This window comes from Hemitrygon akajei, chromosome 11, assembly GCF_048418815.1.
Source record: "Hemitrygon akajei chromosome 11, sHemAka1.3, whole genome shotgun sequence".
Lineage (NCBI taxonomy): Eukaryota > Metazoa > Chordata > Chondrichthyes > Myliobatiformes > Dasyatidae > Hemitrygon > Hemitrygon akajei.
Window position 1 is genome coordinate 121,015,025 of NC_133134.1, and position 14,925 is coordinate 121,029,949.

General features: G+C 41.1%; 1 protein-coding gene across 4 annotated transcripts in view; it reads right to left on the reverse strand.

Annotated features, from left to right (window-relative positions):
• Nucleotides 1-14,925, reverse strand: part of znfx1 (zinc finger, NFX1-type containing 1) — a 56,950-nt gene that overhangs the window by 7,345 nt on the left and 34,680 nt on the right. For all 4 annotated transcript variants that reach the window (XM_073061614.1, XM_073061611.1, XM_073061613.1 and 1 more), the window contains 4 exons: nt 14,527-14,666; nt 12,268-12,422; nt 7,514-7,659; nt 1,863-1,973 (listed from right to left, as the gene is read on the reverse strand). In XM_073061614.1, coding sequence (XP_072917715.1) covers nt 1,863-1,973; nt 7,514-7,659; nt 12,268-12,422; nt 14,527-14,666 — 552 coding nt within the window. The remainder of the gene's footprint in view (nt 1-1,862; nt 1,974-7,513; nt 7,660-12,267; nt 12,423-14,526; nt 14,667-14,925) is intronic.

Here is a 14,925-nt window from a genome sequence, read left to right on the forward strand (position 1 = left end):
TTGGGGTTCTTGTCATCTCCTTCTATACAGTGCTCTATGAGATAACTCACAAAAGGTAAAATGTTAATACTATTGTTCAAATCAAAATGACGGGGAATGAGGCCAGCAAATGCGGACCAATTTAATCTCAATGGTAAGAAAGGATGTGTTCTGATATCTTGTCTGCTTCAATCACATCACACTGGCAAACTGAGGCGGACAGAATTCGAGCTTCTCAATCTTTCCTTGTAAAATAATGTATTACTTAGCCCGACTGATAACTTTTCACATAGAGCAGGGCTCATACAATAAAGGGCAGATGGGTATTACAAGTTAAATAGGAAGCATGTCAATTGGTGGAGAAGTTGATGTCATGGGTGAGGTGACTTTGGCTGGTGAATTGGGGACTTGGGTCCTACATAGCAGTGACTAAGACACCATGATTGAGTCAAATTTGAAGTTGGCAAGGAGCTGTGGGAAGTTGTCATCAATGAGAGTAGTATGTGGATGTTCTAACTGGAAGTAATCTAGGAGCTGCTCAGAAAAGGCATAGGAAGGGAGGGGTGGACTGCAAAACATCAGCCACAGTGAAACATTTCACTTTGTTATATGTAGCCAAGTCATTCTTGTGCTAGATTGGTAGAGCAACCATCAGTATAGGAGACGATCAAGCCAACTCAGGAACTTAATGCACTCTCAGTGGTGTAGTTGGTCTTTGGTTTTGTTCCAGAGCTGTGCCATCTGAATGTATAGTGATAGCATTTGGCTGAAATCTGTGCTGTAGATATGGAGACCATGGGAAAGTTATTCCTTATACCCACTGCAGTATGGAATAATTGATGAGGACAAGGACTAGATCATCACTAACAAATGCAATATTAGTATTCATTTTAAATTAATGTAGCAGCATGACAACCCTTTAAACCTCAAAACAGAAGGGTATATTGTTTGTGTTCGTATTGCTCCATTAAAATAGAAAATGAATATTTTTAATATGTTGAGAAATTAAAAGGAGGATCTGAGTGCTCTTGTTCATGAACCACTGAAAGTTAACATGAGAGTATATCAAGCAGTTGGAAAGGTCAACAGTACACTAGTCTTTACTGTAAGAACATTTCATAGGTATGAAACCACAGGAAGTACAGTGTTGCTACCATGAAATAATGCCCTGATGAGATCATATCTAGAATAATATGAACAGGTCCTGCCTCTCTACCTGAGGAAGGAAATACTAGCAATCAAGGGAATGCAATGAAACTTTACTATATTGATTGCTAAGATGGGCTTGTTGCCTAAAGAAACTGAGTGGACAATGAGAGATGATATCACTAAAATTTAACTTGTACAGATGCAGAGTCAATGTTTCTCCAGGATAGGGTATCACAAACCAGAGTCAGAATCTCAAAATATGGAGTTGGCTTGCCAGGAGTGACTCAAAAAGAAATTTATTCATAGAGAACGGTTATGAATCATTAGAATTATCTAACCAACAAGGCTGTAGAGATTCAGTCATTGACTTTAAGAGAGGAGATTAATAGATCTTCAGATGCTAAAGAAGTCAATGGTATGGATTATTGCAGGGAAATTGTGAAGAAATGAAAGATCTATTATGATCTTAATTTGTATCATAGTTAGTGCGAAGGGCCGAATAGTCTCCAGGTGCCCTTATTTATAATGTTCTAATAAAGAACCAATCCTTGAAAAATTACCAAAGATGTTTTCTTTTGGCTTAGTATTGCCTAAAACCTTAAAGATGGCCTTTCACTTTCAGGTTGTGGATAGAAAATGCCAGTTTTTCAATTGTTTTAAAAAAACATCATAACAATATTCAATATTTTTTTTTGGTCATGAAATTGTTTGGCATACACTTCACTCATTCTCACCTGATAATCCAGTCGCACAAATGGAACGTTGACTTTTACCAGTCTTTCAAATAAAGAAACTTCCAAATGGAAGTTTCTGGCGAGATCATACACTGTTGCACTGGGACGAAGCTGTCAAGGAAACACTACATTAATGGCTGAAGATAGCATAAAGGTAACTCGTATAATCTGATTATCAACATCCAACTACATATTCTCAAGACCACTCGAAGTACAGAAAGAATAACAGAGCTATAATTTCAAGAAGCCACATCACAGTGAGCAAATGGATGGTCACCAACTATCTACAGCTCAGCATATTTGGTGGCTAGACTTGAATTATAACTTCAACCTGCATTACAAAGAAGATTTAATAAAGGAATCTTCTTAAACAGTAATCTTTCAAAATTCAACTCATGTTATTTTGGCAACTAATCCCCAGACAGTAAGAGCTCTTCACTTTGGAGAGAGCACTGGGGCTGACAATGGAACAACACAAAGAGGGAACCCAAGTACAGATCAGATTAGCCAGTAGTTTTTTTTTAGCGAGTATTTTTTTTTTCTTTTTTTAAGCAACAGGTGCCAAATATCTTCTTCATCAACATTGTGGTGCTCATCAGTTATTGAAGTCAACTGCACTATTTTGTACTTCCAGTTAAAAACTGTAAAGGATGATTAAATGTCTTTGATTGGCACTTATCACCTGAATATTCAGGCTGGTTAAAGGGTATATACTACTAATATTTAAGTGCCATTTTAAAAATACAGTTTTGTAGCAAAGAAATCATCTTCTACTGGCCATTCTCTATTTAACAGTAAAAAACTACGAGTCTGTTTAAAATCAAGGCCCTAAGAGGATTAGTTATTGGGTTTCCAGTTTGCATTTTGTGATCTCACTAGAAACAAATAGAGAACACATTGTGACAATTTAAAGCAGCATCGTACATTTAAAGGTAGTGCATTTAAAGTTATGCTTCTCTAGCTGAACTTGGCATTATTTGAGAACATCTACACTTTGGATTTTACAACACACTTTATGCAATGGATTATGGACCCAAGGCAATTTGAAAGAAGATAAACTTTTTTAAAATGAGCTTGCAACACAGAAAGTGTAATACGGTTACAATGTTGAATTTTACATTCTGGCATTTGAAGCTATAAAGAGGACTAACTGTATTCCTGAATGGGCTCATTACTCGTTTGGTATGGGTGCCATTTTGCTGACAGACCATAATACTGTACAAATTGCTAGCACATTCTGCTGGAAATCAGAAGTGCCAAATTTTGCCCAAGGTGGCTGGTGGTCCTTCCAGTTCTTGCTTTCAAAAAAAAGGTAATTTGCTTTCCCATTCCAAAGCTTTACTACATTTCACTGAGTAAGTGTTGAATTGTAGCTATATACCGCTTTTAATATTGAATGGACTTGCAGTTTTTAGTGGAATTAAAAGAGTGTTGTTTCAGAGTTCGAACGTAATGTTGCTTTTAAAAGGTGAGAAAAAGGTCACAATCTTCAATTGTCAGATTCCCAGAAATGTGCTGTTGGATTTCATAGTATTTTCTGCACATTTAGTTTCAACACACATATTAAGTTATATACAAATCATCTATTGCAAGATCTCCTGAGTGCCAACACATAACCTTGCAGCTGCTGTTTCAGAGCCCAGCTCGTAAAGGGTCATGCTGGGGCTCCCCGATAGCACAGTGGTTAGCATGATGCTATTACAGCTCGGGGTGTCAGAGTTCGGAGTTTGATTCCAGCATTCTCCGAAAGGAAGTTTGTACGTTTTTCCTGTGTGCATATTGGCTTCATTCGCGTGCTCAGATCTCCTCCCACAGTCCAAACGTACCAGTTAGTAGATTAATTGTTCATTGTAAATTGTCGTGTAATTAGGCTGGGGTTATATCGGTGGGTTGCTGGGCAACGTGGCTCAGTGGGCATAATAGACAATAGACAATAGGTGCAGGAGTAGGCCATTCGGCCCTTCTAGCCAGCACCGCCATTCATGTGATCATGGCTGATCTTACACAATCAGTACCCCGTTCCTGCCCTCTCCCCATATCCCTTGACCCCACTATCTATAAGAGCTCTATCTAACTCTCTCTTGAATGTATCCAGAGTCTTGGCCTCCACTGCCTTCTGGGGCAGAGCATTCCACATATCCACCACTCTCTGGGTGAAAAAGTTTTTCCGCATCTCTGTTCTAAATGGCCTACCCCTTATTCTTAAACTGTGGCCTCTAGTTCTGGACTCAGCCACCAGCAGGAACATGCTTCCTGTCTCCAGCGTGTCCAATCCCTTAATAATCTTATATGTTTCAATCAGACCCCCTCTCATCCTTCTAAATTCCAGTGTATACAAGCCCAGTTGCTCCAATCTTTCAACATATGACATTCCCGCCATTCCGGGAATTAAACTTGTGAACCTACGCTGTACTCCCTCAATAGCAAGAATGTCCTTCCTCAAATTTGGAGACCAAATCTGCACACAATACTCCAGGTGGGATCTCACCAGGGCCCTGTACAGCTGCAGAAGAACCTCTTTACTCCTAAACTCAATTCCTCGTTATAAAGGCCAGCATGCCATTAGCTTTCTTCACTGCCTGTTGTACCTGCATGCTTGCTTTCATTGACTGATGTACAAGAACACCTAGATCTCGTTGTACTTCCCCTTTTCCTAACTTGACTCCATTTAGATAGTAATCTGCCTTCCTGTTCTTGCCACCAAAGTGGATAACCTCACATTTATCGACATTAAACTGCATCTGCCATACATTTGCCCACTCACCCAAACTGTCCAAGTCACCCTGCATTCTCAAAGGGCCTGTATCTCCAAATAAATACTGCTTTCTCAAGATAGATACTGTAACAGTGGTAGAAGGGATTCAAAGTGTTTTCAAGGACTCAGAAATATCTGGTGAAGAACAGTAACCACAGAAACCCAACTATTTATGCAGGAGGATTCTGGATTCCTTTCTGATGGTTGTGGCAGGAGGTTTCTAGAATATTTTTGCAAAGAGAAACACTGCAAAAAATGTCCATAATCCTCAGCACTCACAGGCAAACACATGATCAAGCCTGTATTTGAGGTTGTAGATCACATTTCTGTTATTCCCATACAGGATGTCACTGGCAAAGCCTGCATTTGTTGTCTGTCCAGAATTACCTGTGAACTGTTGAGAGTTGTTCACAGTTGATCTTATGTAATTTTAGACCCACCATTGGCCAGAAGGGGCAAGGAAGACAGTTATTAACCAGAAATGACAATCTAATTCTTTCATGGTTAGCACTGTTGAAATTCAATTATTTTTAAAATAAACTCTTTAAAATAATTAATTTTGAATTTCCCATTTGCCTTGGTAGGATTCAATCTCATATTTCCACATAAGCAGTCCAAAGTTAGCCACTGTACCATACCTGGTATGGTTATGATCATTTCTGATGATCTTAGTGAAGCCTAGCCTGCATAGACATTGCTACACACAACCAGTTGTATGTAACACTCCCTGTAAATTCTGCACACTGAGTACTTAAGTGCCTGCTCATGTATGATCCTTGCAACTACCTTCAATGCCTCTGGCGGATTTCCAAACTGTTCCACAACTTTACTGAGCGATATCCCCCAAAGGATGCCAGATTTGAGTATGGAAAAGTGATTGAAGATTTAAAAAAGGCTCACTGTTAAATATGACCACTGTGAGCAGTAGGAATACAGAGTTCTGGGGAGCAGTCCGAAAAAAGAATGCGGTTTTGTGCATTGACCCTTTTAATTAGTGTGTTTCAGGAAAACATGGTGAAATTTTGTGCCATGAGTCAAAACAAAATATTGGATCCTTTGATCAGTGAGGCTGAAGTTCAGATTGGAGATGAATATTGGGTACTATTTGATTTTTGAAATGATTTGGAGATACAGGTTGAGTACCCCCGTATCGGAAAAGCTTGGGGCCGAAAGTATTTTTGCTTTTTTTCCCCCACATTTTCTAATATATGGATCATGGGATCACCATCATTGCTGACTCTGAATTTATGTGCTACTGGCAAGCAGTCTTTGTCTTAGACTTGTTCATCACACATAAGTACTTAACAGTAAAAGTTATTACTTAGCACTAATATAATGCAAATACAATGTGTGCAGGGTAGCAAAAGCAGCACAGCAGCATTGGGAGAGAATACGTACCTGAATCAGCTGTTGAACAATGGCAAACAATGACAGGCTTTCAGTCTCCCCTGCGCTGCCATGTTTTAATTAAAAGGTTACAGTATACTCTATTTGTATTTTACTTCTTTGTTTTATGTAAATTATTTAAAAAATCAGCATTGTAGACTTTTTCTAGTTTTAGATCTTTCATCAGTGATGATCTTCATAGATATCAATGTATTTCTCTGCTGCTTCATGATCAGCAGATGCTTTATCTTTAAAAAGTTTTGTTTTCTTAAATTTCTGCAACCAGCCTACTGAATATTCACAATTACCTTCAATTTCAGAATGTCTTGATCGACCTTTGTTTCATGACCAGCATACCATTTTAAATTACATATATTAACTCTGACATTGATGAATCCAGTCTTTCAACACACAATCAAGATCTTTATTTTTCACTTTATACAAAGTTTTTCTATTTCTCATTAACTTTCGTTCATTACAGATGTTATATCACTTCTCAGAGTTGTCTGTAATGCTTAGGGACCTGCATACCACCCGGGAACTTTCCCAATGCTTTAGGGAAATTTCCATTTGTGATATCATGCCAACACTTGAAAAAAAATTGGATTTCAGAGGGCTTTCGGAATTTCGGATAAGGGGTACTCAACCTGTAATTGGATGCTAGAACAATATTTCTACAGCTAATGAAAATCCCATCAAGAAGTCACGCAGTTGCGTTCCTGCCACAGGATATGCAGCTGGGACTGGGTTTGATAGTGCTCTATTTTCAGCTGCATTACATTTTGTTCAGTGGTGTGAGAAGGAATGCTTGAGCTATTGACAATCACCCAAAAGAGATGGAACTGGAAGAAATATGCAAACAGACGCAAAAGACACAAGGACAAATTCCAGTCCAAGTGATATTGCATCTATTCGTAAGCTGAATTGATCAAAAATAAAGTAATTATTCCTACATGTTTACCTGCCATTGGTCAATTCAAAAGCACTTGATCTGTGGGGTGGATAGATGAAAAAAATGAACCTTATACATTGGTTGCTAGATTGCCCACTGAACTGTTAGATTTCGGGAAAAAAAGATGGAACTGGAAATCATCAATTTAATTTTGTTTTACTCATCTCTGCACTGAACTGAGGCTGTGGCCTGCAACTAATGTGTTCCTGGATCAGCTGTAACTAGTTTCATAGCTGTGGACTCACTTCTGTGAACTTCAGTTCTGAACGTTAATGGTTACTTTTATTGTTTCCACAATTTGTTTTATTTTCCTTGTACATTGGGTGTTTGACGATCTTTTTTAAAGGGTTCTATCAGGTTTCTTTGCTTTGTGGCTGCCTGTAAGGAGATGAAACTCAAGCTTGTATATAGTAAACATACTTTGATAATGAATGCACTCTGAACTTTTTAACAACTGGGTGAGAATAGAAACAAGGTTATAAAAGTTGATGAATTACCTCAATTGATTAAATGTGCAACTGCTGAAGGGACGACAGGGAGGGAACAGAATATACTGACCTGTTGATGGTCTCCAATCAGAATGAGATGTTGACATGCTTTGCTGAGTGTTGTTATTAAATGGGCTTCAAGAACCTCAGCTGCTTCTTCTACCACCACAATGCGGGGCTGGACTTCCTGCAGAACCTTCCTGTATTTAGCTGCACCTATTTAAATGAATAATTCAGTTTAACACTGGAGATTCCACTGAAATTGGGTGAGATTAGAACTAGAGGTCATTAGTAAAGGGGGAAAGGTGAAATGTTTAAAGGGAACCTGAGGGAGAGTGTGGAACAAGCTGCCAGCAGAAGTGCTGGATGCAGTTTCAAGATCAACATTTAGATTATAAAACCAGACCACATAGGAACAGAATTAGGCCATTTGGCCCCTGGAATCTGCTAAGCCATTTCATCACAGCTGATCCATTTTCCCTCTCAGCCCCAGTCTCCTGCCTTCCCCCCTGTATCCCTTCATGCCCTGACTAATCAAGAATCTATCAACCTCTGCCTTGGCCTCCACAGCCACCTGTGGCAACAAATTCCACAGAGTCGCCACTCTCTGGCTAAAGAAATTCCCCCTCACCTCCATTTTAAGAGGACAACCCTCTATTCTGAGGCTGTGTCCTCTGGTCTTAGACGCCCCCACCATTGCAAAAACTTCTCCACATCCAATCTATTGAGGCCCAGAGAGTGGCGTCAATCGGAATGGATAACAGTAAAGCCATTGGGTTCTCTTTTGTTAGCTGTAGAGTACATCAGCAAATACGAAATATGTAGCAAACAGTGGTGGTAGTGGGAAAGGGGACACTCAAATCCAAATTGGATGATGAGACAGGCGATGATCATATAGCTAGATAGTGTAATTTCTATAAAATCTTGGAGAACGTGGAGTAGGAGAGAGCTACAGTACAGGAACTGGCCCTTTCACCCACTAAGTCCACAGTGACCATCAATCACCTGCTAATTTACACTAATCCAACTTCATTCCCCCCACATTCCATAATCTCCTCCTAGAGTTTACCACTCATCTACACATTAGGGGTAAATTACAATGGCCAATTACCCTAACAATCCATGTGAACTTGTTCATGGGAGGAAACCAGAGCACAGAGCACCCAAAGGAAGTCACACAGTCATAAGCACAACATAAAAATGCCACATAGATACCACCCAAAGTCAGGATTGAAGCAATATGAGGTAGTGGTCCTGTCAGCTGTACCTATTTGGTGCCCATATCAACCTTTAGGTACCTTGCTACATGGGCAAAGGAAGATTTTTGTGCAATGTGCATCAACCAACTTGATCTTTCAAGAATCACTAGATTCAAGAGTCATTCAAAGGAGTGGAAAATTGCAAATTCCACTCCACTTTTAAGAAGGGAGGGAGCTAAGATTGGAAATTATAGGCTAGCTACCCTGACTTTAGAGTTCAGTAAGATGTTGGCGTCCATTATTAAGGATGAGGTTCCGAGGTTGTTAGGGGCACATGATACATTGGGCCAAGTCAGCATGGTTTTAAGGGGAAATCTTGCCTGACAGATCTATTGGAATTCTTTGAGGAAATAACAAGCAGGATAGACAAAGGAGACTCAGTGGATGTTGTTTACTTGGATTTTCAGAAGGCCTTTGACAAGGTGCTACACTTGAGGCTGATTAGCAAGATCCCATGGTGACACTGGAAAGATACTTGCATTGACAGAAGATTGGCTGACTGGTAGGAGGCAAAGAGTGGGAATAAAGATGGCCTTTACTGGTTTGCTGCTGGTGACTAGTGGCATTCCGCAGGGGTTAGTGTTGGGACTGCTTCTTTTCACATTATATGTCAATGATTTGGATGACGGACTTGATGGCTGTGTGGACAAGTTTGTGAATGATACAAAGTTAGGTGGTAGTGTTAAGGAAGCATGGAGTCTGCACAAGAAATCAGACAGATTAGAGGACTTGACACAGAAGTATAGATGGAACACAGTGAAGTGTATGGTCATACACTTTGGTAGAAGGAATAAAGGTGCATACTATTTTCTAATTGGAGAGCAAATTCAGAAGTGCAAAGGGACTTGGGAGTCATAGAGCAGTATTCACTAATGGTTAACTTCCTGCAAATACAATTCATTTTAAAAGGCCTGTCATATAAAAGTAAGCATGTAATGCTGAAGCTTTATAAGGTATTGGTCAGAGCACATCTGGAGTGTTGAGAGCAGTTTGGGACCCTTATCTGAGAAAAGATGTCATGGCATTGCAGAGGGTCTAGAGGTGGTTCATGAGAATCTCAGGGATAAAAGGGTTTACATATGAGGAGTGTTTGATAGTTCTGAGCCTGTACTCACTAGACTTTAGAAGATTGAGAGGGGATCTCATTGAAACTTATTAAATATTTAAAGACCTAGTTAGAGTGGACATGGAGAGGATGTTTCCCACATATGTAGAGTCTAGGACTAAAGGGCACAGCCTCAGAATCCAAGAACATCCCTTTAGAGCAGAGGTGAGGAAGAATTTCCATTGCCAGAGTGTGGTGAATCTGTGGAATTTATTGCCACTGACTGTTGTTGAGGCCAAGTCACTGGGCATATTTAAAGCTGAAGTTGATTGGTTTTTGATTAGTAAGGGCATCAAAGGTTATGGGAAGAAGGGGTTGAGAGAGATAATAAAAATCAGTCGTGATGTAATGGAACACAAACTGATTAGGTTGAATGGCCTTAAACCATATTTAAAACAAGCTTACATTTCACTTACATATTTATCACAGAGCAGTGGTAAAGTTTTAAATGAGCTAGGTCTCAGGCTTTGCTGGTGAGGTTCCATAAAGAAGCGTGTTAACAGTGGATTGGTTAATTAGCTAATTAACAGCAGCCAACAAGAAAGTTGAGCAGCCATTTTTGAATGGCAGTTATGAGATAGGGCTTAGGCTTTGATGTGAGGAGGCTGAGCAAGTGGCCTGGGTGTCGTGGGTGACAATGGATCTTTAAAAAGGCATTGGTGAAGAAGTACAAGTGAAGTTTATTTTGTTGCCAATCCTCAGTACTTGATTTACTATAGGTAGGATGGTAGTTAGAGCAGTGGAATGCTCTTCTGAAGGATGTAGGAAATCAAGGGATCTCAGTCTCCCTAATGACATCTATGCGAAGCTACATCTCCCAATAGACTGGGTCACCGAAATGGAAAAAGAATAAGATCATCTGGGAACTTGAGAACATCATTTATGAGACTTCTATGGGGGTGACCAACCCAAGGCTTAGGCTCCAGTTAAATAACTGGTACACCTCTTTGGATACTGTTGACACGGATCAATTGGACTGAAGACCTGAATCTGGGCTGTATTACTCCAGGCGGGGGCGGGGGGGGGGGTATATACTTTCAGGTGCCAGCAATAGTATTCAGGTCTCTGGCACAGTAACTGCCTCAAGCTGAAATGGAAAAGGTGAAGTCAGACAGGTTAACAATGATAGATCACTCAATGGTGATGGAAGCAGTCATGAGGTTCGGCGACTGCAGAAGAGATGCCAGAATGGTGTGTTGCCTCCAGATGCTAAGATTGAGTGGCTGTAGAAAATAGTTGAGGGGGAGGATGAGCAGCTAGAGATCATTGTATGAATGACAAAAGTGAAACAAGGATTGAGGTCCTACAAAATGAGGTAAGAAGTTAGAAGCATCTTTTCCTTTGAGGGTCGCGATCTCTGGTTTACTCTATAGTGCCAGACACAAGCGAGGTCAGAATTGGAAGGATAGGCCAGACGTACTTGTGGCTGAGGAGCTGGCCAAAGGGGAGGGGATTCAGTTTCTCAGACCGCTGGGATCTCTTCTGGGGTAGAAAAAGCCCGAACAAGGCAGATGGGTTGCACTTGAATGGGAGAGGAGGCAATACCGTTGTGTTGCACAGGAGGGTTTAAAACAGTCTGGCAGGGGCCTGGGCCTTTGAACCGGTTTAAAGCAGTGAACAGTGAAAGCAAAGTAGGTAATCAAGATAAGCAAGGAGACTGTAAAAGCAGGGGAAGGAATACTCAGTTACAACTCTCATTTCATTACACAAGGTTTTTTCCATAACGGGTAAGGTGGATGAACACAGCACAAATTGACTCAGATCTGGGATGTTTATAGTTAGAACAGAGAAAGGAGAGCCATCAACTCAGTTGTCCCATGCTACAGGTGTGACATAAGTACAGGTAAATGAGGAAAAAGTTCTGCATTATTGATAATGCAGGATATAACAGGAATACTTGGGGATGACCATCTGGGGGTCATCCAGTGAGGCCACAAGGAGAAATTAGAAACAAGAGGAGGGTCTCTCAGACGGGATTGTATTATGGACCCCCACAGTCAATGGAACAGAGGACTGAGGAATACGTGAATAGCTTGTTGGAAGTGGTATCACAGGTAACATGGTGGTGAAAAATGTGTGTTGCCTGCTGTCTTACATCAGTCAAAACTTTTGAGTATAGAAATTGGGACATTATGTTGCATTATAGTAAGTTGTTGGCTAGCCTGTGCTTGGAGTATGTATACAGTTTGAATGCTGTTGTAGGAAAGCCATGATAAAACTGGAGAGAGTGCAGAAAAGACTTGCCAGAATGCTGCAAGGACCAGAGGGCCCGATTAAGAAGTAAAGGTTGGCCAGGCTATGGTTCAATTGCTTGCAACATAGGGCAATGTGGGCTGTATTGCTCTGACTCTGACCCCCAGGTCTCCTGGAGGTTAAAGCTGATTTATGTCCAGGTGAGATTTTAAATAAGTGCCCAACCTCTACTGATTCACATCCTTAATAGACTTAAGGAGAACAAACCTGTGGTTGTCATTCCAACAACTTTAGCTTCCTTCAGGACCCAGAGATCTTCTTGCAGCCTCAACTCTGTCAGTCTGTCAGCTGCTGTTTGATAGAGCTGCTCGTGCTGGATTATCCGTCGCCTTATATCCATCTGATACATGGATAACCACAATCTAGAATTTCAAAGTTTTACATTAGTCAGTCACAAATTCACCAACGTTATGGGAAAAGTTCACAACTATTCCTTTCCAATGTGCCAGGTTTTCAAGTACTGAGCCATGGCATGTCTGTCTTTTTCCACTAGGTGGTGGTTAATAGTCATTGCTCACTCAGGAAATGGCTGGATATTAATCTACAGAATACTGTTACTGCAATCTTTTGTAGATGACCGGTGGGGATGAAATATTTATTAGTGATGGCAGTATGTGCGGCAATGTGTCCTTTAGCCCAGAAACAGGCCCAGGACAGGTTGTCTCAGGCCTCCAGTGGACTAGTGGACTGGCAGACATAGGGCCTTGCATTTCCCTAGTATACTCAGATGCTCCAGCATCAGACCTCAACTTCCCACAGACTTTTAGGCTCTCGACCCCAGGATTCACCGCTGGCAATGAATAAGGACTCTGGCTAGGCCTTGAACTCTGGATTCTCTGATGCCTAGGACCCGTGCAATTCGCACTTCCCCCGCACCATTAAAGCATGGAATAATCTTCATCCTACCGTAGTCACACAATCAAACCCAATTAAATTTAAGACAGCAACACACACAAAATGCTGGTGGAACGCAGCAGGCCAGGCAGCATCTATAGGGAGAAGCACTGTCGACGTTTCGGGCAGTCTCTCGGGCGCCCGAAACGTCGACAGCACTTCTTCCTATAGATGCTGCCTGGCCTGCTGTGTTCCACCAACATTTTGTGTGTGTTGCTTGAATTTCCAGCATCTGCAGATTTCCTCGTGTTTAAATTTAAGACAGCTCTTCTTCTTCAAAAGTCCACCCTCTGCCACCTCCAGTTTAAATTCCATGCGGAATATTTTGGAGGACCAAGAACCAAGAACCCCGAACCCCAGGCCTCAAGCTCCGGTCTTGCTGACTTGCAAACCTAGCGGGTCACCAGTGTGGAACTCCAGACTGAGAACCCACCAATGACTCATTGAACTGGGGCCATCAATCCTCGTTCTAGCTGGCCTATTATCCAACCACAGGTCCTTCATCATCTGTCTATGTAACTGGCCTTTGAGCACTGAGCTAGACCCTTGCCTATCCTCTAACTCCACCATATCCCTAACCCTTAACCCTAACCTAACCCATAGCTCCATGCTGTCCCCAAATCCATCTCTATAAACCTAAAGAAAACAAGTCTAAGACACTGAGAGACTACCTCGAATGATACTGCAAACTGGACGTACTGATCTTTGTTCTTTCATCTCACTCATTCTGGATCAAGACAGGATTTCTTCCTTTCTTCCTCCATCCTCACAATTCCTTGGGCATAATATTCATGCTTTATCGATGGATATTTGAATTGGGAACAGGAGAAGGCCACTCAGTTCCTCTGGTGAACTCCATTATAAAACCATGGCTAATGCAACCTCAGCTCCCCACTTATGCCTAGTATGCCAAACCACAGCCCCATGCTTATCGAGAATCTGTCTACCGTCACTTTAATACATTCAAGATCTCTGCTTTTGAGTTCCAAAGGCTCATAACTCTCAGGAAATACTGTCTGCTTTTCAATAGTAGTTACTTGTTTTGGATTCTATCTTGGAGAAAACATCTTTACACCAACTCTGTCAAGACTCCACAAGAGACTCTGTAGCAGGAGTTCACAACCATAGTCCTTGTCTACCCACTGTAATGGGTGACAAGTTAGCCCTCTTTAGTGGACTAGAAATCGTTATGCTATGAAATCCATTGGGCACAGTGCACCACCACTGAAAAAAGTTGCAGTAACTATGGAGTAAAATGATAAAATTATGGTTCCAAGAGCACCAGGGAGTTTATTAACATTGAAAACACAACACACTGACCAATTTAAACTTGAAACGGAAAATTTAGGAAATACCCAGATTGCCAAGAGAAGAATTAATTATTCAGATCAGATAAAATGACATTTCATCAGTTGATCAACCTGAAACACAAATACTTCCCTCTCTACTGATGTTCCTTCATCTACTGAATATTTTCAGCATTTACTGTGTGTAATATTCTAACATCTGCAGCTTATTGTTTCTTCCAATGAAAGAGGGAATACTGATAGACAGCACTGTGCGTCCTCTCACCTGTACAGTCGCCACCTGTCCTCGAGAGAAAGCAGCCAGATATTGGTAATTTTTTCCTGCTCCGCTGCAGACATAACACCACTCTTCTGCAGTTCCCCCTTTGCTCTCCTTTTCATTTTCTTCTTCTGGGGGCGTTGTTGCTGTTCAAAAGCAAGGACACCATGCTAAGAGCAGAACTGAGAAGCCATATGAACAGACTATTCTGAAACACAAGCAACTTTTGGGAGTACAGAATAGCTGCTCAAGTGTATATTCTTGTTATGCAGCATCTGCCTAAGACTTTCTATCCATAATGAGCCCAGAGTTTGCTGACCCACACTGGTACTGTACAGTATGGAGCACACATGCAGTATACTCTGCTGAATTTGTACTGAACCAGTAACAGTGCTTGTTACTTAC